The 22430-nt window shown below is 37.2% G+C and overlaps 1 protein-coding gene across 3 annotated transcripts in view; it reads left to right on the plus strand.

Moving 5' to 3' along the window:
• Positions 1-22430, plus strand: part of LOC111046547 (LIM homeobox transcription factor 1-beta) — a 103072-nt gene that overhangs the window by 40080 nt on the left and 40562 nt on the right. For all 3 annotated transcript variants that reach the window (XM_039429989.1, XM_039429988.1, XM_039429990.1), the window contains exons 3-4: positions 10865-11190; positions 15709-15920. In XM_039429989.1, coding sequence (XP_039285923.1) covers positions 10865-11190; positions 15709-15920 — 538 coding nt within the window. The remainder of the gene's footprint in view (positions 1-10864; positions 11191-15708; positions 15921-22430) is intronic.

Here is a 22430-nt window from a genome sequence, read left to right on the forward strand (position 1 = left end):
AGCCTTTCAGGAATTTGGATATTTAATATCAATTATGATATTCAATAAGGGTTATGCTTATGAATATAAGATATTGAATATAAACAAACTGTGATACAATGACCATCTCCAACATCGATATATTAGTTCGATTTATGACAGGAGTTTTTGGAAAATCGATGTGAACCTTCCAGGCATTTGAAGCAGAAAGTCCAAACGCAGAAAGCTGTTTACTATGAGACGTTGTATTTGTTGAACAGGGGTTACTGTCCCCTTAGCCCCCCCAAGGGTTAGTCCTTTTCACTTCCTCTTTCTATTCCTCCCTCTTCCCTACCTCTTCCCTTCCACTCATCCCCCACTACGTCCTTCTCAATCCCTCCCTCTTCTCTTCTTCATCAGTCCTCTTCTCTTCCTCTACCTGTCCTCTTCCCTTCCTTCCCCTCTCTCTTCTCAATCTCTTCTCTCCCTCTTCCCCAGATCTAAGAGTGTATTCCGAAGGGTTTCCCCAGCCTCAAATCCAAAAGGGCACTTCGATGGGGTTCCCTACCCGACAGCTATTGACACAAGGACCAAGGATAAGACGAAGACAGAGGATATTGCCTTCTCGCAGGACTATCCGGTGCATCGTGTCTAAAATAAATAGAGAGGTTATCTCTCCCTCGAGAGAGCTGAGCAGACAAAATACAGTCGCAGATCTCAAAAGCCCTGAGGTTGTGTATCTCGATTATTTTTCACGTGGGCCAGCTACACAGGAAATTGGAAATATTGAAGATGGAAAGCTGAGTTGGATTTTGAAGAGTTTTTTGTGAACATTACAGAAGTCATGAGCAAGAAATATGGATATCATGGAAACTATAATTCATACTCCCGATAAAAAAGTTGACTATTGTAAAAAATATCCGTGTTGCCAAATTGTGTGGAATCTCAATATTTCATGCATCAATATGACTGAATATTATATTGTCATATTACAATTTGTCAACATAGTTGTCATTATTTGATAATAAACTGTCATATAGTACATGAAAATATTGAAATTTCTCGCTCGATTCGGCGACACGGTTACTTTTTGTCAAAGTCTTGATTTTTTTATTCACAGTAATGGTCTGGTTTCTACTTATTAGTTATTTTTAATGTCGTGGCTCTTCTAAACTCTTATTCTTGTCTATCGTCGTCACTTCTAGTTATATTTTTCGTCTTGGTTCTCTTCTTCTTCTTCTTCTTCTTCTTCTTCTTCTTCTTCTTCTTCTTCTTCTTCTTCTTCTTCTTCTTCTTTAAGAAGTTTGATATTATCTACTGATTAATACACAACTCAAAATTCATCCAATAAACAAGTCTACCAATTGATGTGGCAGTACTTGTTGGATAACTAATTTACTTTCGACTTTCTCCTTATTGGACAAAAGTTTGTAACTCGAAGCTCTGCCAGTAGACGGCAGCATATACTAGGTTTGAGTTTTAGCTGCACTCATGTCAATCTCGGCCAATAGCTAGCAGCATATACTGGGAGAAACTTTTAACTCCGCCTCCTCTCGTCCTGATTGGACGACAGTGTTAGTAATGTATTTTGGTTCTAAATTCTGTCAATAGGTAGCAGCAATTGCTGGGTGTCGAATTCAAATGGAAAGGCTATCGTATTTACTTTTTGAATTTATATTGAAAGTCTTCGATAACTTTGGAAAACTAGAAAAACGTGCATTTCAAAGTTAATTGTATCAGAATATCGTGAGCTTCATGGAATAAGAAATGGGATTAATTTGACTACATTTGGACTGTCGTATAAAATGGAATTGGAACCGTTTTGGGCTTCAGCCTGTGGTATCTTTCTGGGAGCTGTGTTTTGTTAAATGATTGAATAAATCATTGAATAATTTGATGGTTTGTGGGTTGTGAATAGGCTATTTATTTATCTATATACAGTATATAAAAGCGAAGAATGGCACTCACTCACTGACTGACTGACTGCCTGACTCACTCACTTGCAGAACTAAAAAATCTACCGGACCAAAAACGTTCAAATTTGTTAGGTATGTTCAGTTGACCCTTTAGAGGCGCAACAAGAGCGGATTAGGAAAAATTTCCAAAAATACGCCCAAAATCTGGGGTTTTCCAGCGTTTTTTAGCGTTTTCTCAGCTTTATCGAGAACAAATTTACAGAAAATGTTCAAATTTACTACAGAAGCTCAGCTAGGGTGTAATACAGTAATGTTGTGTTGGAAGGAATTTGCAATAACGTCAAAGATACGCCCAAAATTAGCGTTTTTTGCTTTTTCTCAAATTTATCGAGAACAAATGAACATAAATTGCTCAAATTTAGTACAGAAGCTAAGCTAGGGTGTAATAATGTTGTGTTAGAAGGAATTTGAAATAACGCCAAAGATACGCCCAAAATCAGCGTTTTTCCAACGGTTTTCACAGCTTTTCTGCGTTTTCTTAGTACATGCTCAAATGAAAAATGCAGTCGAGCGAAGCCGAGCCCGCTGATCTCATTTTTGGACGGTCCAGTCGGGGGTCGAGGGGGCGGAGCCCCCTAGCTAGACGGATATGGCGAGCGAAGCGAGCCTGTCGGCTAGTGAGAATATAATAGAAAATTCATTTAGTGAATTGTTTGTAAAGCTGGAACAATGTCTTTCTTTATCAAATATAAACATCCTATAGTTTACATTCTTGCTTTGAAATGTATTGTTTTAAATGTACGTGCAATAGCTTGGTTCTAACTGGAAATTAATAATAACTCTGACATTAAACCCCACCATTAACTCGCCACACGCCCAATGAATGAATAGCGGTCGTGTGTCGTGTGAACAGATTTTCAAACCAATAAAAGTTAACTGAATTATTGTTATCGATTCAATTTATTGCTCAGTTCCGCGTTCCAATAGAATAATGCATGAATGAATAATGTATGCCTTGTCACCCTTTCTAAAACGGAGGGAGAAAGACGAGCCTCTAACAAGGGGGTAGGAGTAGGAAGACTGATTAGTTTTTCAAATTTTATTCCTTATTCTTTCCTAATTAGAATCGATTTTTTTTTCAAAAAACTAGTATCTCGTGATTTAAGAAAAAAATCAGACAGTTCACGCGAATAACACAATTTTTTAAGTAAAGATTATTAATGAATCAATAACTTTATTCTATATTGTGCATCGATGAACAAATTAAAAAGAGATATACAAGTGAAAATTATATCAATAATTCATCATATAAATTATACCAATGAGTGAAAATTGAAACAAACAGGTGAACACTTCTTGAAAAGTAAACAATTACAACTAAATACTTCTAGTATGTAGTTGTATTTCCAATACAAAGTAGTTTACTTGACAAATCATGGAAGAAATTCTCTTAGAAAGACAGATTGAAAATTCTATCAACATGCTTGATAATTCATAATGTTCTGGTAAAACTTGATACTAGAATATCAGACATGGAGAGTCTCACAGCACTCTCGTGCTAGGACAAGAGTTCAGAGAAAGAACTCTCATACACTAGTTCAAGTGAAAGCTGGAGCCAAAGAGTATAAGAGTCTAGAGATAGTTGAATATTTCACAATACCTCTGTGGAAAGAGAGAGACAGCAATCTCTCTGGAACCGAAGAGTACTAGAGTCTGGAGAAAGATGCATCTCACAATACCTCTGTGATAAGAGAAAAACAGCAACCACTTTGGAGCCAAAGAGTACAAAAGGCTAGAGATAGATGGATTTCATAATATCTCTGTGAAAAGAGACAGCAATCTCTCTGGAACCAAAGAGTGCACGAGTCTAGAGATAGATGAATTTCGCAATACCCCTGTGATAAGAGAAACAAAGTAACCACTCTGGAACCAAAGAGTACCAGAGTCTAGCGATAGATGAATTTCTCAATACCTCTGTGTTACGAGAAAAACATCAACCTCTCTGAAACCATAGAGTGCACGAGTCTAGAGGTAGATGGATTTCACAATACCTCTGTGATACGAGAAACACAGCAATCTATCTGGAACCAAAGACTACAAGAGTCTAGAGATGGTTGAATATTTCACAATTCCTCTTTGGGAAGAGAGAAAGAGACAGCAATCTCTCTGGAACCAAAGAGTACAAGAGTCTACAGATTGATGAAATTTACAATACCTTGTGATAAGAAAGAGACAGCAACCTCTCTGGAACCAAAGAGTACAAGAGTCTAGCTCACAATACCTCAATGATAAGAAATTTACAGCAACCTCTCTGGAACCAAAGAGTACAACAGTCTAGAGATAGACGAATTTCACAATACCCCTAAGACTGAGACAGCAACCTCGAATAAACTGTGGCTATTCATAACCCCCAGCGTATGGTTAGAATAACTTACCACCACGTGCCCATTATAACGTTACTGGTATTTAAAGACATACCCTCCCGGGGGTTATTTGGTCGCGTGCCTTCAAATTTCAGTGGCAAAGGTTTGGTGGTGACATCTAGGGTTGGTTACAGTTAACCCAATGTGTCACAGGGTGGTTTGGGAAGGCATACGCTAGCCGATACATTTATTAACTATTAATTATGTGTGGGGTGTTTATTTTGGGGGTGTGAATAGAGGGCGGGGGGTGGTTGGGACACACGCCAGGGACGTGTGCTAGCTATTCTCTTGAAATCCCGTGAGATCCTACCTAGTTTGGGACAATCCTCTATGTTACTCTCTCCCCTCTTGCTCTCATTCATTCTCTATCGCTCTCTCTTCCTTTCCCTTCCTCTCTCTTTCAGTCCCTTCCTCTCTCACACTCTCTCTCTCTCTTATTCTCTCTTGATCTCACTTATACTTTCTCTTCCTCTTCCTCTAGTTCACTTGATCTCACTTTCTCTCTCAGTGTATCTCTCACCCTCTATCTCATTCGATATATCTTTCTCTCTCTTGCACACTCTGCGGCTAGAAATGATGAAGATATTCCTGACAATTATTGCACTGAATGAATTATTGTTTTGGTCGGACTTGTGAATTGAATTAGTGTGGGCGTGCTTTGGATTTATGGCTTCATTCATAAATGGTGGACCATTGCTGTGTATACATTTTGGTGGTGGGTGTGATTTCAATATGGGGTGAAGTTTTGATAAATATTCAATTACCAAGATAACTGTTGAAGTTAACGTATGTAGATTTCAGATACTGGGACTTCAATAGGGATAATATAACATATACTATTTGTATCTTTTAAACAAAAAGATACTTTTTGTCTATATCGTACAAATAATAAATAGATTATGTTGTTGACAAGGAAAAGATGGACAGATATGAGGTTCGGAACAGGCAGAGATGCCTAAACCCTGAAAGCTGGGAGATGTTTTGGCAAAATATTATTTTATTTGATAGTTGATGGATGAACAAGGGATGTTTAAATGATACTGAAATTATAATCTTCTACAAGAGTCTAGAGTCATTCTTTAAAAATTGAACATATCACCGCCGATTCCCTTTCCTATTTCTCAAATAGTTGATGGTTAATTGGTTTATTGTTCATGGTTGATTGGTCTTTAATAGCTTTAATTTCCACATCTCAATCATATTATCATAGCCACCTCTAATACATGTATTAGAGGTGGTTATGTATAACATTCATTATTTACATTATCTGCATTAGAGGTGGCTATGATATTATTAATTATTCTCTAAAACATCATTGACTTAAATCAATCTTCATAATTCATTGAATCCTCGAATTATGTAATCAATTAGCAGCATTGTTAACTTGAAAATGTATCAATTAAAAATTTTGAAAATTTTTACGCATCCACACCGTCCTATTGTGCCAAAATTTATTTATTTTTTCGAAATTATAACTTTTCCAAGATAATATTTTATTCGAGTGCTTGATTAACGTTGTGACTTTCTCACGGTATCGGAGTAGTTTCATGATGTCATTCCGCACATTACGTAATTAAATTCTGATATTTCCTCTATTGTTTCCAACGCTTTCGTAGAGTACTTAGAATTGTTGTAAACGCAAATCATCATAAAAAATCAGTGAACGTCCATTCTGTTGCTGAGTCGTCTACTCTGATCGAGGGAATTTTCCTGTATTCTGTCTTTGTTAGTTGTATTCCTTTCTCTTTCTATTGAGGGAAATTATTGTCGTCCCCACACGTCCTTGTAATTTGGTAGTTTTAATGCATAATAGTACCAGCCCTGATACATTTTTTTGATCCTAATTCGGTCGACTTGGAGACCTGAACGGGAGACCGCTTTTATCTTCTGTAGAGTACAGACATGTTTTCTGAGCTTAATTATTTATTGGCCTGATTGAATAATGTCTTTTCCAGACAGTTTTTATTCTCTCCTGGAGACTAAAATTATATTATTGGGAATCATTTATCCCATCAGTTTGAAATTGCTAATCCTTTTATTAATTTATTAATGGCATAGTTAATTTCCATTCAGAGCGGTTGACTCTGCACTTTATTATTATTGTAGGCTATGGATTAGTGACAGTCGAAAACCCATTTAAGGGTTTTTTTTTGTATGTGTGTGTGTGTGTGTGTGTATTCTTGAATACTCATTCGAGGATCTAAATATGCCTTGCTGTCAAACGAGGGCTTACGAATTCGCCGACCGAGATGCCCGGTGATATCGGACATCTGACATTGCCGTGCGGGGCTGAAAGACGATCTTCGATCTGACGCCACTAGCCCGATGCCTGGAGGCCATCACCCTTCATCCTCACCCATCACCCTTTGGACACCGGACTCGAGGACGACAGATCTTAGATAAGTACTTGATACCCCCACTACAATATCTGATGTGCCCCCGTAAATTTAGTCTCTTAAAGACGTATTATGTTTGGTCTCTTAAAGACGTATTATACTTGGTCTCTTAAAGACAGATTGATATTCTATTATCCATGTAAAGATGTATTTTGTAATATTCTCTATTTTATTCTCATTATTATAAGAGCAGTCAGTCAACCGCATATCTATGTTTTTAATTCCAAGACCTTCAAACCACTAGAATTCGGATCACATTATTGATCAGATAAAAATCCGCAGATCTCAGGGTCTAGCACAATTTCAACAACTAAGCCTTCTCCGACAAAATCATTTGTCACCAGGAGATCGGTTCACTGTAAACAGTAGACCTCACGCAGTATTCTCATCCACAAGTACCTGATTGAAACTATAGACCTTATGGAAATACAGCAATAGACTGGCTTCTCCACACATCTGTGTAATCACTTGTCAGCTGATTTATGATGAATAATTCTATAGTCTGATTTTTTACTCTAATATTGGCGTATGAAGGAGGCTCCTTTTTCCTTTTATATTATCCTTGAAATGCAAAATTTCCAAAAATCTTGTATATACGTCGACGCGCAATTAAAAAAGGAACATACCTGTCAAATTTCATGAAAATCTATTACCGCGTTTTGCCGTAAATGCGCAACATATACACATTTAAACATTAAAACATTTAAACATTTAAACTTTTAACATTCAAACATGAAATATTTAATATTTAACATTAGGAGAAATGCCAAACCGTCGACCTGAATCTTAGACCTCACTCTGCTCGGTCAAAAATAAACACAAACAAATACTCAACTGTTAAGGTGCGTACAGATATACGCGTCCCGAACATGAGCAATTCACTTTCAATCAGCTGATGCCAAGCTTTTTATATATTTATCTTACCGTTTCTGTAAAATTACAGATATAGTCAGGTGATTAAAAGTGAATTGCTCATGTTCGCGGCGCGTATATCTGTACGCACCTTTATATGTTCAAGGAGTGAAATATATTACGAACTAAACTAAAAATGCTTATAGAATAAACTCAAAATGGATACTGTTATATGTTCAAGGAGTGAAATACATTCTGAACTCAACTAAAAATGCTTATAAAATAAACACAAACAAAATACTGAACTGTTATATGTTCAAATTTGTCAATTTTCAAATCAACCTGACTCTCTCACAAAAAACGCATCCACATTGAAGCGATAAGGACATCGATCGAAAAGAGATCACCGTGTAAAACAATACTGAAAGAATTAAATTGAAATTGGAAGTCAGCTTCACAAGTGGATTCTACTATTACATTTCAAAAAACAACGCGAAGAGCCTCTGGAGAGACTGTTGAAAAATTTCATTAAATCGTCGTTATTGAATCGACAAGTGTTGTTTATCAAAAGAGCGACTCCTACATGTTCAATTTGAATCAAAGGGAGACATTTTTTGCGCCACGGATTTCGAAAAAGTGGGGTAGCGCAAAAAAAGAGAGGGACATTCGGAAACAAAAACGGCAGGGATCTACAAACAGCGATCACAACATTAAAATTTCATTTCAGTCCTGCAAAAAAACAACGCAAAGGGTTCGAAAACACGTGAAAAAGGGCGGGAAACATGTGAAAAACAGAATGGCGGTACTTGTGTGAAGTGATCATTCCACGTTTCACACGTTGCCAAATGGTCGATGGTCGATGGTATTAATTTAACGACGTTTTTTCATCGACTATCAACACCTACAGTGAGATTCTAACCTCACACTGTCAGCATACCTCATAAATGAACAACGATGCTTCCCATTCAACCGAAGCTGACACTTTGCGATGAATCTGACTATATAGGAAAAGTGGTGTTTTGTTTTTTCGGCTACTGTTATTTGCTTCTCAAGTGCATGGGATTGATTTCAGAGTTGGTGTTCTTGTTCATTGTCACACAACAGATTGTTGGATATATTGTATAGGAATTCACGTTTTAAAGTAGGTGTATTTGATGAGAGAGCATTGTTGTCACGTTTCTTTTTCCACAGCCTTCTAAAATAGATACCTGTAGGATTGTAATGGTAATTATTGATAGTAATAGGATTGAAGGCATCCCGGTATAACTGATTTAATATAAATGTTGTAGATTCTTGTTTATAACGCTCAATTCTACCATAAAATAGATAGATAAATGACTTTTATTTACACTTTACTATCACTAATTTTATTGTAAAGTGTAAATAAAAGTCATTTATCTATCTATCTAAAATAATATATTAGCTTCATCAATACACAACACAATAGTTATTTGTGCAACTAGTGCGCAAAGTGACAGTTTGCTGCACCGAAAGAAACGTTTACGCCCGAGCCGTAGGCGAGGAATGGTTTCTTGAGTGCAGCAGAGGAACTTTGCGCAAGTATTTCACATTAAGTTTTTCCTACAGTTACCATTGAATATGAAAAGTGGGTAATTATGGGTAAAATTGCCTGAAATCCATCAAATGTTTTTCTGTGTAATTTTATTATTGATAAAAACCTTAATCCTAAAATCCTAAAGTCCTCGTTGACCTTGGTTATAATATATAATGTAATAATTAGCGCGTTGTGCTTCGTTGCACCTCTGCTCACTATAGCAGCCACAGCAGTCACTGTTACCAACTTCATTTTGATTTTGCTGCACTGTTGCTCCATATAACCTACTAAGTATTTTGCGTTGCCATGTTGCAAATCTGGAGTGCAGAAAAATTTTTCCCGCACTAGAGCGGAAAAGTGATTCTTTGCGTTCTGTAATCAGTGCAGCAATGGCCACTTTTCAACGTAACTGTAGGAAAAGATTATTGGATATTGTATCGTGAGATCTACGATCAGTGGATTTCATAGTAGAGCATTGTTGTCTCGCTTCTTTTTCCACAGCCTTCCATATCGTAGATAGTTTACACAACACAACATATTATTGGATATTGTATAGAGGAATCCATGTTCAGTAGATTTCATAGTAGAGCATTGTTGTCACGCTTCTTTTTCCACAACCTTCCATATAGTAGATACTTTACACAACACAACAGATTATTGGATATTGTATAGAGGAATTCATGTTCAGTGGATTTCATAGTAGAGGATTGTTGTCATGTTCCCTTCTCCACAGCCTTCCATATCGTAGATAGTTTACACAACACAACAGATTATTGGATATTGTATAGTATTATTCATGTTCAGTAGATTTCATAGTAGAGGATTGTTGTCATGTTCCCTTCTCCACTGCCTATCCATAATCGTAGATGATTTGATTCAAGGCATCCCGGTATAACTGATATAATATAGATCAATGTAACTGAAATACATTTAGGGCCGGTTTCCGAACTCGGGATTCAAGTAAGTTATAGAATTTAAACAGCTGAAGTCAGAAAATTGGCTTTCCAAAACGGAGCGTAGTCACAGTGAATAGTTGCAGAAAAAATCTTTATTCTCTCATTTCTATAATTGGAACGTTTTTCCTTGATGAAATGAGACATTCCTAGATAATTCAAAATAGCTGAGATTTTACACTATTTTATTTTGTGTTGAATTCTCTAGCTTTTCGAAATTTAATTTAAACGTGACTTTGACAATGACTACGACTACGCCCCGTTTCGGAAAGCCAATTTTCTGACTCCAGCTGTTTAAAGTCTAGCACTTAGCTAGATCCCGATCTTGGAAATCGTTCCTTACAGTTCTGTTTTTGTGGTGCATCAACCAGCGTTGCAAACCAGCATCATTAGGGGATGATCACATTGGATGTGTATATGTAGGCCTACAAGTGCAAGCGTGGTCATACACCACCAAACGCTCAGATTGGAAACAAAATCTGGAAAGAGCAATAGGGATACAGACAAGTCACAAGGTGTTTCAATGGCTCTCTCCAGATTTTGATTTTCGGTTCATGCATGATCTGACGTGCACTTGCAAATACACGCATCAAAAGTGATCATACCCTAAAACTGATAATTATCCATGATTAATTTCATTACAATATAATATATTCAAGACATTTCAAGTCTAATTTTATCCATAATCATTTCCAATATAATACTGTTTCAAGAATAATGTTTAATTCAATTATTTTCACAATAAAAGTGTCTAACCTGAACCAATAATTCACAGGTTTTAACAATTTGATTGTATTATTTCAATTCACAGGTTATTCGGTCGCAAATGTCTCGGATGCGGCGATCAAGTTCCCGCGGAAGAACTCGTGATGAGAGTGGGATCTTCCGGTCCCGGCTACAGTGCTCTTCCGCCGGGTGCCGACTACAGTACAAGGCCTGACTACACTGGCCCTCCCCATCACGAGGCAAGGCCCGACTACACTCGCCACGAGGCCGTGTTCCACATGCGCTGCTTCGTGTGCGTGGTGTGTGGCGGACGTCTGCAGAAGGGCGACCAGTTTGTTGTCAAGCAGGGTCAGCTGTTTTGTCGGGCCGACTACGAGAAGGAGGTGGAGATGTTGCAGGCGTTTGCTCAAGGTAGGTACGCCGCTCAGGGTGACATTCACTTCATCAAGATATCAGTTGATCAAGGATTAACCAGTTTGTGCAGCTTCAGTATGTCTAGTTCTCAGTAACTTTCATGAAGTACAACGAACACACAGACGAACTAAGATATTGTATAGAGGAATCCATACTCAGTGGGTTTCATAGTAGGCTACAGTGAACTAATGGTATTGACAAAATAAGACCCTCTCTGTATGAGTGATATTCATTTCATCAAGATCTCAGTTGAACAAGAATTAGAATCAAGAATCACAATCAACAATTGTCCAGTAGATCGTGTGTCATATTATATTGGCTCTAAAAGAATCAACATTTTCTGTATAATACAAGTAGTATATTGTCATTTAAAGGCAACAACATAACGTCTAACATTTCCCAAATACAACCAGTAGATCCAGTGTCATATTATATTGGCTCTGAACGTATCAATTTTTTTTTCGAATAACACCAGTATATTGCCATTTGAAGGCAAAAACATAACCTCTAACCTCTCCCTAATCCAGCCCACAACTAACTCTTCTCTAATTTTCATTCCCACATTCCCACTAATCGCTAACTAAAGTGCGAGATAAATTACTTTTAACACGGCTCTTTCTCAAAGACGGAGAGGTCCGATGCTCTATCCTCCACTAATCACTCCCACTACCCAGCAGCATTCTCCTTCTTTTGTGTCTGAGTGAGAGAGCTTTGTAACGCGACGCGGCAACACTCCCCTCCATCTATTGCTGGCAATGTTCCAAGTAGTGAACTGGTCAGCAGGTATATTGGTTTGTATATGTTACAGAGATGTGTTCATCACAAGAACATGAAGCAAAATGACACGGCGCATCCAATTGTGCGCAGGATGTCCGACTGTGTCTACGCTACAAACTGTGGAGGGAGAAATGGGTTTCTCCTCTTCATGCTAAAGCCGTGACACTTGACGAACTGATCGGCTCAACTTCCTATTTGTTTCAGTACCCCAAAAATGGTCAAAATAGGTACTTGATGAACTGAGACTCTCCCGCCGCTCAAATGCACACAGGGAGTAAGGTGTTCAACTTATGTGGTATTTCTATGGACACAACGGTAGCGGTCAAATACAAACGTTCTAGTTGGATTTCTCAATAATTACAAAAACACTTATCAACTAATATAAGTTTTGTTTCAATTGTATCTGAAGCTGATAATTGGGAATCTATCTGCATTGCTGGGGCGGAGCTCCTGAAATTTTACAGATATGGGACTTATGGCAGTTGATAGAGCTTATCGATAACTATTTTAGGTATGAATTTGATCAAAATCGTGGAGCCGTTTCCGAGAAAATCACGAAAAACCCTGTTTTTGACAACATTTTCGCATTTTAGCCGCGATCTTGAATCGCATTTGATCGAAACTGTTCGTGTCGGATCCTTATAGTGAAAGGACCTTACGTTCCAAATTTCAAGTCACTCCGTTAACTGGGAGATTAGATATCGTGTACACAGACGCACATACACTCATACACACACACACCACAACACACACACACACACACACACCACACAACACACACACACACACAACACACACACACACACACACACACACACACACACACACACACACCACACACACCACACACACACACACACACACACACACACACAACACACACACACACACAACACACACACAGACCAATACCCAAAAACCAGTTTTTTGGACTCAGGGGACCTTGAAACGTACAGAAATTTAGAAATTGGGGTACCTTAATTTTTTTTTCGGAAAGCAATACTTTCCTTACCTATTGTAATAGGGCAAGGAAAGTAAAAAACATAAAAATACAATAATCCAATAATAATTAACTTCAGTTTCCGTACACTGCATTCAGTATCCAAGAAGATGGAACTTCTAAAGCTTGACCGTTCTCTGGGTGCACAAACCGATCTAAAAGAGATGAAGGCTAGTGAAGAGAAGACAATTAACTATAGCAGCACAGAGAAGACTACTTTGTGATAGCAGCTTCTCTTTGTCTCAGATACAGAGTAACGACCAGCAACGGTCACAGTTATCACATAGTTATTCAAAAGTATTTTTTGAGTATCGACCTGCTGATTGCGTGCCGACAATATTAAAGTGCGTACAGACTTTCGCTCTGCTCCGCAACCGAACGTCACTCCAGCAGAGCGATTGATGGTCGACCGGGGAGCAACAGTAGTTCGACCGGGGAACGCGAGAAGATCTAACATCTTCCATAACGTTCATGATTGGTGCGTGGGCGGTGCGACTGTGGTTCGATGGTGGTACGAGGGCGGTACGAGGGCGGTACGAGGGAGGAGCGTGCTCGGTGCTGGTTGGAAGCGCGAATATGTGTACGCAGCTTAAGATATTTGTAGAATATGAAGAGTGATTTGTCTTTCTATTACTTCATTCCTTATCACAGCATGATCGCCTTTTCAATCTAACCGCGGTAAGATTACGTCGTTTAATAAAACCAATGCAACGAGAGCCAATGAACGAATTGGCCGTCAATGCGATGACGTCATTTAACCGTGGATAAATTCATAGACGTGGGTGGAACTGGATTTGGGAATCGAAATGAACAACAACGTCAAGTGGCATGATCTTTGATTGAGTGGACAGCTGGAAAACACTCGACTCTCTTCCCCACTCTTTCACGTTCCTCTCTCTCTCTCCCACCCTCCAGCTCCAACACAATGCAATTGAAAAGTAATTGAGCGGACCAATTTTGCAAATCAATATTTGTTGACGCCTCCAAATATGAATCCAGTTGCAATGAATGAAAAGTGCTAGAACATCAAGTACATTAATATCATTCGAGATTCTCGTAGCTCTAGAAACAGTCATTTTAAGAAATTTATCATGTAATATTATATGAATACGAAATATTCGTTAGCTATTTTCATTAATTTTTAGTTAATTTCGAACAAGGGTCTCTAGTGATTGCAGTTGTAGACTATTTTGAGGACAAATAAAATAATAACTGTTTTCAAAATGATTTCAATCACGATTAGTCCAGTCACTATATACACTGGTGCATGCAATTTATATTGTAGTTCTGATTTTCAATAATATATTTTTTGGGTGTCCTTTAAGCGCGCCTCTCCACTGGGAAATACTGAAATGAAGTGCATCTAACGGGTAATTCTCATAGAACATAATCTTATGAACTTATGTCATTGGGCGAAATATCAATGTGAAGACTATGTAGTTGGTGATGATGGTTGAAGCTGAAAATTAGGTGCTTTTCACAATACAAGGAGCATTGTTGTCAGGTGTACCTAGAAATCTATATGAGATAGAGCGCTCTACCTGATCTCAGATTGTAGAGCACAAAAATACGCCCAGAGGGATTTTGAATTATACATCTAAATGGTTACAATCGGAAGAAAGTGTTGATCAAAAACTAAAATTCATCAAAATTGATTTTTTTCTCCAAATTTCACTCATTTTTGAAAAATCATAACTCAGTACTCATTGGAGATGGAGAGTTCCGAATGATCTTATTTTTTTCAGAATTTTTATATTCTAGAAAAAAAGGCGAGAGCAAATTTTTCTGTCCGATTACGATATTTGGCAGAAATAGCTGAAAACTGGAAAATGAGTCGAAAATACGAGGTTTTTGGGCCACTCTGTATCTAGCACAAGGAAATTTTGCATGAAGAAGTTGGTAGTGGGCTTCTCTTATGTACCCAAATAATATATTGAAAAATCATAAGTACAATATAAATTGTAAGCACATCCCCTTTTTTATGTCTATATTGACTGGACTAGATTTGTCAGTCAATGAATCATTTTGAACACTTCTGTAACTACATACCAGTCTAAATGTTGGGTGAGCAATGGTATAAAGTATAGAGACTTAATTATGATCAGTCTCTGTATGATTATAAAGTCTTTATGGTTAGAACTATTACTCACCAGATGTAGCGTTTTCGGACAGCATCCATTTCAAACACTGTGTCAGGGTCAAAACATAGTGGAAGACTGAGAATGTTGAAAATAATGCATAATTATTAATGCATAATTATTATTTAACAAAAATTCTAAATAAATGCTGCAAATCACCCCGAAGACTTCTGCTACTGCAGACATTGACAACAGGATTGCCGCAGAAGTCTTCGGGGTGATTTGCAGCATTTATTTAGGATTTTCGTTAAATAATAATTATATATTAATTAGCATTTGAATAAATGCATTCTCTATTTAATTCCATCTGAAAATAATGCATGTACAGTATTCAAATGGATCACAATACAGTGGAACAGTGTGGAACGATCCATTCAAAGAGGCCTACATGCATTAAGACCAAGCCACATGAGGGGTTTTCCAGACGAGTCTGGAGTGAAAATTATTGAAATATTGATAACCATATATTGTAGACAAAACTTTGCGCAAAAAATTTAAAATTAAGTTAGTTAAAATTCTAAATACTGTACTCTCATTGATTTTCAGATTGTCTCTTAATTATTGTCGGTGTTAAGTGAGTGCATGTGTGGTTGTTGGCAGGGGAGCTGCAGTGCGGTGGCGATGATGGTGTGGGGGGCAGAGGTGGACCAGGAGGGGGGGACGGACGCAGGGGGCCGAAGCGACCCCGCACCATCCTGACCACCCAGCAGCGGCGGGCCTTCAAGGCCTCCTTCGAGTTGAGTCCCAAGCCGTGTCGCAAGGTGCGGGAGGGACTTGCCAAGGACACCGGTCTCAGTGTCAGGATTGTCCAGGTTCGTATATGAATATGCATTCACTCGTAATTTTATTCATTCATTCACGTATTCAATCATAGAATCATTCATATTCATTCATCTACTAATTATTATTATTATTATTATTACTATTATTATACATTCATGCATTTGTTAGTTCTACCTGAGTTGGAAAATTATAAAGTGACAACATTTGCTGATGACATAGCTATACTAACTCTAGGCAACAACAGTCAGGAATCTATGAAGAAACTTCAGGAAGCTGCTGATGGAATCACCAGTTCGCCAAACTGTGGAAAATAAAAATAAATGAGACCAAGTATGTTCAAGTCAACTTCACCAACAGAAAATTTGGACAAATTCCTTTATCTATCAATGGGAAACCTGATCGATTTGCTAACGGAGCTGAGTTCCTAGTCATGACTCTGGATGCGAGGTTGCGTTGGAAAGTACATGTGTAGAAAAAGAGGGAAGAATTAGGAATAATGTATAGACAAATCTACTGATTGCAGTGGCGCCATTTCACCAAACTGCTAGGGGGGGGGGGGCCAAAACCAAGAGGTATGAGGGGGGGAAAGGAATACGCCCAAAGGATAGAGGGTCCTGGGTTTCCCCATAAATGTTACATTCGAAGATGTTATTATATGCTTCATTTTCTACAGTTTTATACAAATGTGGTTGAAGTATCAATACAAGCATATAGGCCTACATTATTAGTTAATAATGAAGTATCTATTAGAAATATAGGCCTACAGAGAGGTCCTGATGTAGGAATACACTAAAACAGATCTCTTAAAAATCATGGAAAAAGATAAATTTTTCTTTTAAAATGACAATTTCAACAATTTCATTGGGGATCATATTCTAATTGGAAAATAACTTCCAGTTAGAAAGCTAAAGAAACATTAAGCTGTTCCCAAAATTCTCACCAACTCTGTACATACATTATTGATTGTCTGATTGTGCCCTTTCTTTTGCTTTCACTGTGTCATCTTACAACTTGTTAATTCTCACGTTGAAATTTATGCAATAACTCACTCATCAATAATATTTTACCCATTTTATATTTAAGCTTCAACTATACCACAGACAAAATATATTCTTTATTACTCCGTACCCATACTTTCAAGGCACTTTAGCTACATTGTTGATACTGTAGAAGGAATTATACTTCTGCTGTTTAAAAAAAGTATTAAATCAGTATGAGATTCTAAAGATTCGTGTATATAGACCCGCATTTTCATTATTCATCTGATCCTTGGGGGGGCCTAGGCCTCCCCTGCTTCCCCCCCTAAATGGCGCCCCTGACTGATTGATAGGTCGAAATTCAATTTTTTCTACAACAACAAGATTCTTATCTACAAGCAGATCTTGAAACCCATCTCTGGGGCTGTGCCAGCAAGAGCAATGTAGATGTGACTCAACGGTTCCAGAACAAAGTTTTGAGGAGCATTGTTGATGTTCCAAGATCCATCACGAACGCCGACATCCACAGAGATCTATCTATCTGGAGGTGGAGTTCGTCCCAATAGAAATTAGGCTCTTCCCAAGCAAGCATGCAGGCAGGATTAAACGGCATGAGAATGAAGAAGTCGCTCAGCTACTTGACAATACACATATGCTGCGCAGATTGAAGTGGACCAAACTCTTCGAGTTGCACAGTGCTGTGGAATGAAAGTATCAAAAACAGAGCAGTGCTAATAGTGTTAATGGGCATCTATAATACATGATTACTTAGTTATATATTTATTTACCATGGCAATATAATGGTATTATTAGAAATGTTTTGATAATCTATCTATATAAATAAAAATCGAGCCTCAAATTTAGACATTCAACAACTTTTTCATGTGTGCACCGTATTTGATGATTTTTCCAGTTTTATTCGTTATGTTTAGGACCAGGTTTATGGCCTATTAAATTTATAATCCATCTTCAGGACTCTCTCCTACGGTCCTTCAAAGTTTGCATGTAATCCTTATGGGAGAAGATTTGTGAGCTGGCCACACACAGAAATAAAAATCAGTTGTTATAATCATTGCGTCATCCAACAGCCGTCGGTAGATCTCAATTTTCTTTTTACTGATTCACAAAATTCATCATCATCGTCATGGATTAGGCTTTTCAAGCCTGTTCCGGGGTCCATCTCTTCCTCGGTCTACCAATACTTCTTCTGCCTATTGGCTTGTGGAGTAGGGCATTCAATGGGAAACGGTCTTCAGGACATGATCTGACCCCCTATTTCAATATGTTTTTATATAACTCGACACTGGTAGAACATCACATTCTCTTCTTATATTTTCATTCCGAATCCGATCCTCTCTTGTGCATCCTTTGACTTGTCTATTCACGTAATCCTTAATAATGCCGCTGTTCGAACGACGTCCAAACTTGGGTCGTAGAACTCGAAATGCTTTAAATTTAGAATATCAGATGCACGGGAAAATCAGCAGCAAGGAGGTATACCATTCAATTCCCAACAAGCTGCATTCAACTATAACTAAAAATACAAACTGCTGCACAAGTAACTAAGCACATAGGAAGTCCGTCCATATTGAGATATAAATGTAAATACTGATTGTTGGATAATTTTTATAAAAATATCAGATTAAGCTATGGCTAAGCACACCTGAGGAAGCGCGGCTTGTTGATACAAAGTGTTGATTTTATGGTGATTGCCTTATCACACCGTTCCACGTCATGCCAGATTCAGTGTGTGTGAGATCTTCCATTCAAACCAATAAGCAAGAAGCAACTGGATGCAAAATGCCGCATCGCCACTCCTCAGGTGTGCATCCAGCTAAAGTTTGTCATAAGATGCATTAACTATTTGGTGGTACGAAGTTCGCCGGGCCAGCTAGTCAATAAATAAAAATACAGAGAACGAAAACAGAGACGTCGAATGCGCCTGCGCATTACGATGCATTATTGCTCGTACATCACCTTGTATTTGATCACTGTCTAAGAAATTAATCCGCCATGAAACGAGAGATTTTTTATTGTTTGATTACCGATTTCGAACGAAAAATTAGATTTGAAAGTAAGATACATAATCAGGAACTTGAAAAGTGAAATTCATTTCAAGGTATAAGGCACGATTAAACTATACAACACGCTTCCGCAGAAAAGTCTAGGCCCAAACCTACAAACCTACAATCCTGCTTTATTGGGTGGAAATAATTCTATGCTAAACGGTTTTTATGCTTGTGCATCCAGTCATATACCCCAAGTGGAGAGAATTGTTTTTCCTATTCAATAAGTTTTTTCACCATACATAGAATGCAAATCACATTGCTATTGTGGCCCTGATTTCTAAATCCAGCATAGCAAAGTTAGCATGTCATTCTAGTAGTGCACCTTGCGCTCGAACAAAGCGGTCACTTGAACGACGAATTATAAAAAAGGATCGGATGATTCGCTAGAAAATAGGATGGGGGTACAGATGAGGAGGAGGCGGAGGAATAGGAGGAGTACGAGGGGGAGGAGTAGTAGCGGGAAGGGGAGGAGTAGAAGAAGAAGGAATAGGATGATGGCGATGATGATGATGAGGAGGAGGAGTAGTAGGAGGAGGAGGAGAAGGAGATTGGAACAATATGCGTGGTTAGGATAGTGTGTCCAATCACCCACACAATAAAGAGTCAGGGAGCATTTAGAACGGGAGACACTTTTTAAGGGAGAAGAAGGGATGAAAAAAGTAGAAGGGCAGATGAAAGATGAAAATGTGATAAAGACATACACAATACAGAAGAGGAGGAATAGGACAGTGTCGAAGAATGAACTAATTTAATATTATTTTCGCAGGAAAATATCGATATTCAACAGAAGAGCCAATGGAATAATGAGTGAATCTTTTTTTACTCAAGAATCTATTTGAAGAAAGAAGAATTTATTTCTAACCAAGAAAGAATATGCCAGTGGACGAATGATCTAGTTGGATGATAGACATATTATTTTCTCATAAATATCTATTTTCAATCCAAGAAGAAGCAAATCTCATGCATAACTCTATAAAAGCCATCTTATTCATCTCTTTTCTGTATAGGGCTACTTGTAAAAAAAATCTCAGTACCTTTTTTGAATTATTTAATTACAACATGATTATTGCTATTTGAAAATGGCATCAATGTCCGAAACATGTTGTGATTAAATAATTCAAAAAGGGTACTGAGATTTCTTATTTTTCTTTCTATCTCTATAAAAGCGTATGATACTGTGAATCACTCATTTTTCTAGTTTTCCAGGAGTATTGAGGACTATCAATAATTTCAAGAAGTTTATCAGTCACCCTTCTATTCGAATACACTTTTAGTATAGTGCAATGATAAGTACTTGTGTAGAATTGACAAATAGTGTAGAATTTACAGTAGTAGGCCTACTTGATTTTGTAGTAGAGCCTATATTAATATGTAGTGTGTTATATTTGTATTGTTTGCTATGTATGACTATTGTCAATTTACTATTTCACCAACTATGACAATTAAATGACTTGAATCAAATTTAAAACCCAGCAATTGCTGCTCTTTATTGGCAAAATTGAGAATCAGATACATTACAAACACCGTCGATCAATCAGGAGAGAAGGTAGGCGAAGTTGAAACTTTTACCCAGCATTTGCTGGCATCCATTGGCAGAGCAAGAATTAGATACATTACAAACTCTATTGACCAATCAGGCAGAGAGTAGGCAGAGTTGAAAATATTACCCAGAATATTCTGTCACCTACTGGTAGACTCCGAGTTAGATCACAATCTGTTTAGAAATGCGATTTAGAAATAATTTTAGACATTACAATTAAAAGAGTTCAAGAGGCCCATAAAGAAATCTTTAGATCTATTCTCTAATCAAGACTAATCTATTCTCTATACTCTGAATAAAAAAGTCGAGACTGACAAAATATCCCAATCAGGAGAGAGTCGAGAGATAAAATTCGGTCAGATATAAATCCATGAGATTTAGAGGATGGATTCTTCATGGTATTGTTGATCTATTAAAACAATGGTTATATACCCAGACAGGTAATATAACTTTGGGCTTTATTGGTTCTGAAGGATAATATAATTCTTTTTTTAAATTTTTCATATATATGTAAACATATGGGACAATGAAGAAGTTTCAAAATCAAACAAAGATAAGTTATCCAACAAGAGTGCTGCCATCAATTTTTCATTAGGAAAATTAGATTTTTCGTAAAATACAATTATTGTAATTTTCGTTCAATGAGAAGAAATTAAAAATAAATAAACTATTTATTCAAAATAAAAAATAAAGGAGACCCTATTTTAAATAAATACACTTTTGAAATGCATAAACAACATCTTGTATATATTTTATTTTTATTTATCCTTATGGCTTTTATCGGCAGAGAGATCCTATCGGATGTTCTGCCTTGCCGTATTACCCAATGTCATTTCCTATCAACACTCAAGTTTATAGGTTATGTATTCGGTTCTTCATGTTTTCTCACTAGAAATCGCACTTTAACTTTCTGAGTTTTCATTTTATGAAGTTTAAATACAAGAAAACTATTTTTAAACACAAATTTACATTTAAAAAGCAAACAAATAAAATAAAATTTTGATGATAATATTGAACTGAAAATTTCACATTTGAAAATTTTTCCATGGCAACCAAAAAAACCTACCCCTGACCTACTCTTGATTATTATTTGGATATATTATTGGTTAATAAGATAGTTTGACTAATAGGATAGATGAGAAGAAGAAATAATTATAAGATGATAAGCAGAAGAGAGAATTGGCAGTGGAGAGAGAAGAGGAGGACGTCATGAGATTGATAAAAGACGGTAGATGAAAAGGCGAGAAAAAATATAAAACTGGGAATGAGAATAAATTGAAGATCAGCTCAATGTTTGAGTTTAAGATGAAGATGAAAGATAAGAGAGAAGTATTAATATAAGTAATGATTTAAATAAATTATAATTATTATAAATAACAGTATTATGTTACAGTATATTTTCTGTTATATATTAGAATGTTTTTAAAATCATAACAGTATATGGTTGGTTGATATGAAGAGTATCATTTATTCAATATCTAACAGTATAGACTAAGAGAAATACTGAAAATAATAAAGAAGAAGAATATAGAAAAGGATAGAATGAAGAAGAGGAGTAATATAAAAGGGCAATGTAGGGTCGGCAAGTGTTTTGTACGCCCTTTTAGCGGCGTATAATTTCTGACTCCCTTTTTCATAAACGAATGACAAAGGGCCCAGGCAGGTGCTCCTCTCTGTCCTGTCCTTCTTTTATTCAAATCGGACTCTCCCTGATTCTCCCTTCTTCACCAGCCCTCTACCTCTTCAAATTTCTCTCTCTATTCTTCTTCTTCTTCTTCTTCTTCAATTTATCCCTCTTATCCTACTGCTTGTCTTTCACATCTCTTTCGTGCTCCAGCTTCTCAACATTCAACAACTAGTCTTTTTTTCTTTCCTCTCCACAGACTCACAACTTCATCGTCCCAACTTCGTTCTCTCGACCTTGCATTCTGATGTATTTTCTCAACTTCCTGT

This window comes from Nilaparvata lugens, chromosome 6, assembly GCF_014356525.2.
Source record: "Nilaparvata lugens isolate BPH chromosome 6, ASM1435652v1, whole genome shotgun sequence".
NCBI classification, from domain to species: Eukaryota; Metazoa; Arthropoda; class Insecta; order Hemiptera; family Delphacidae; genus Nilaparvata; species Nilaparvata lugens.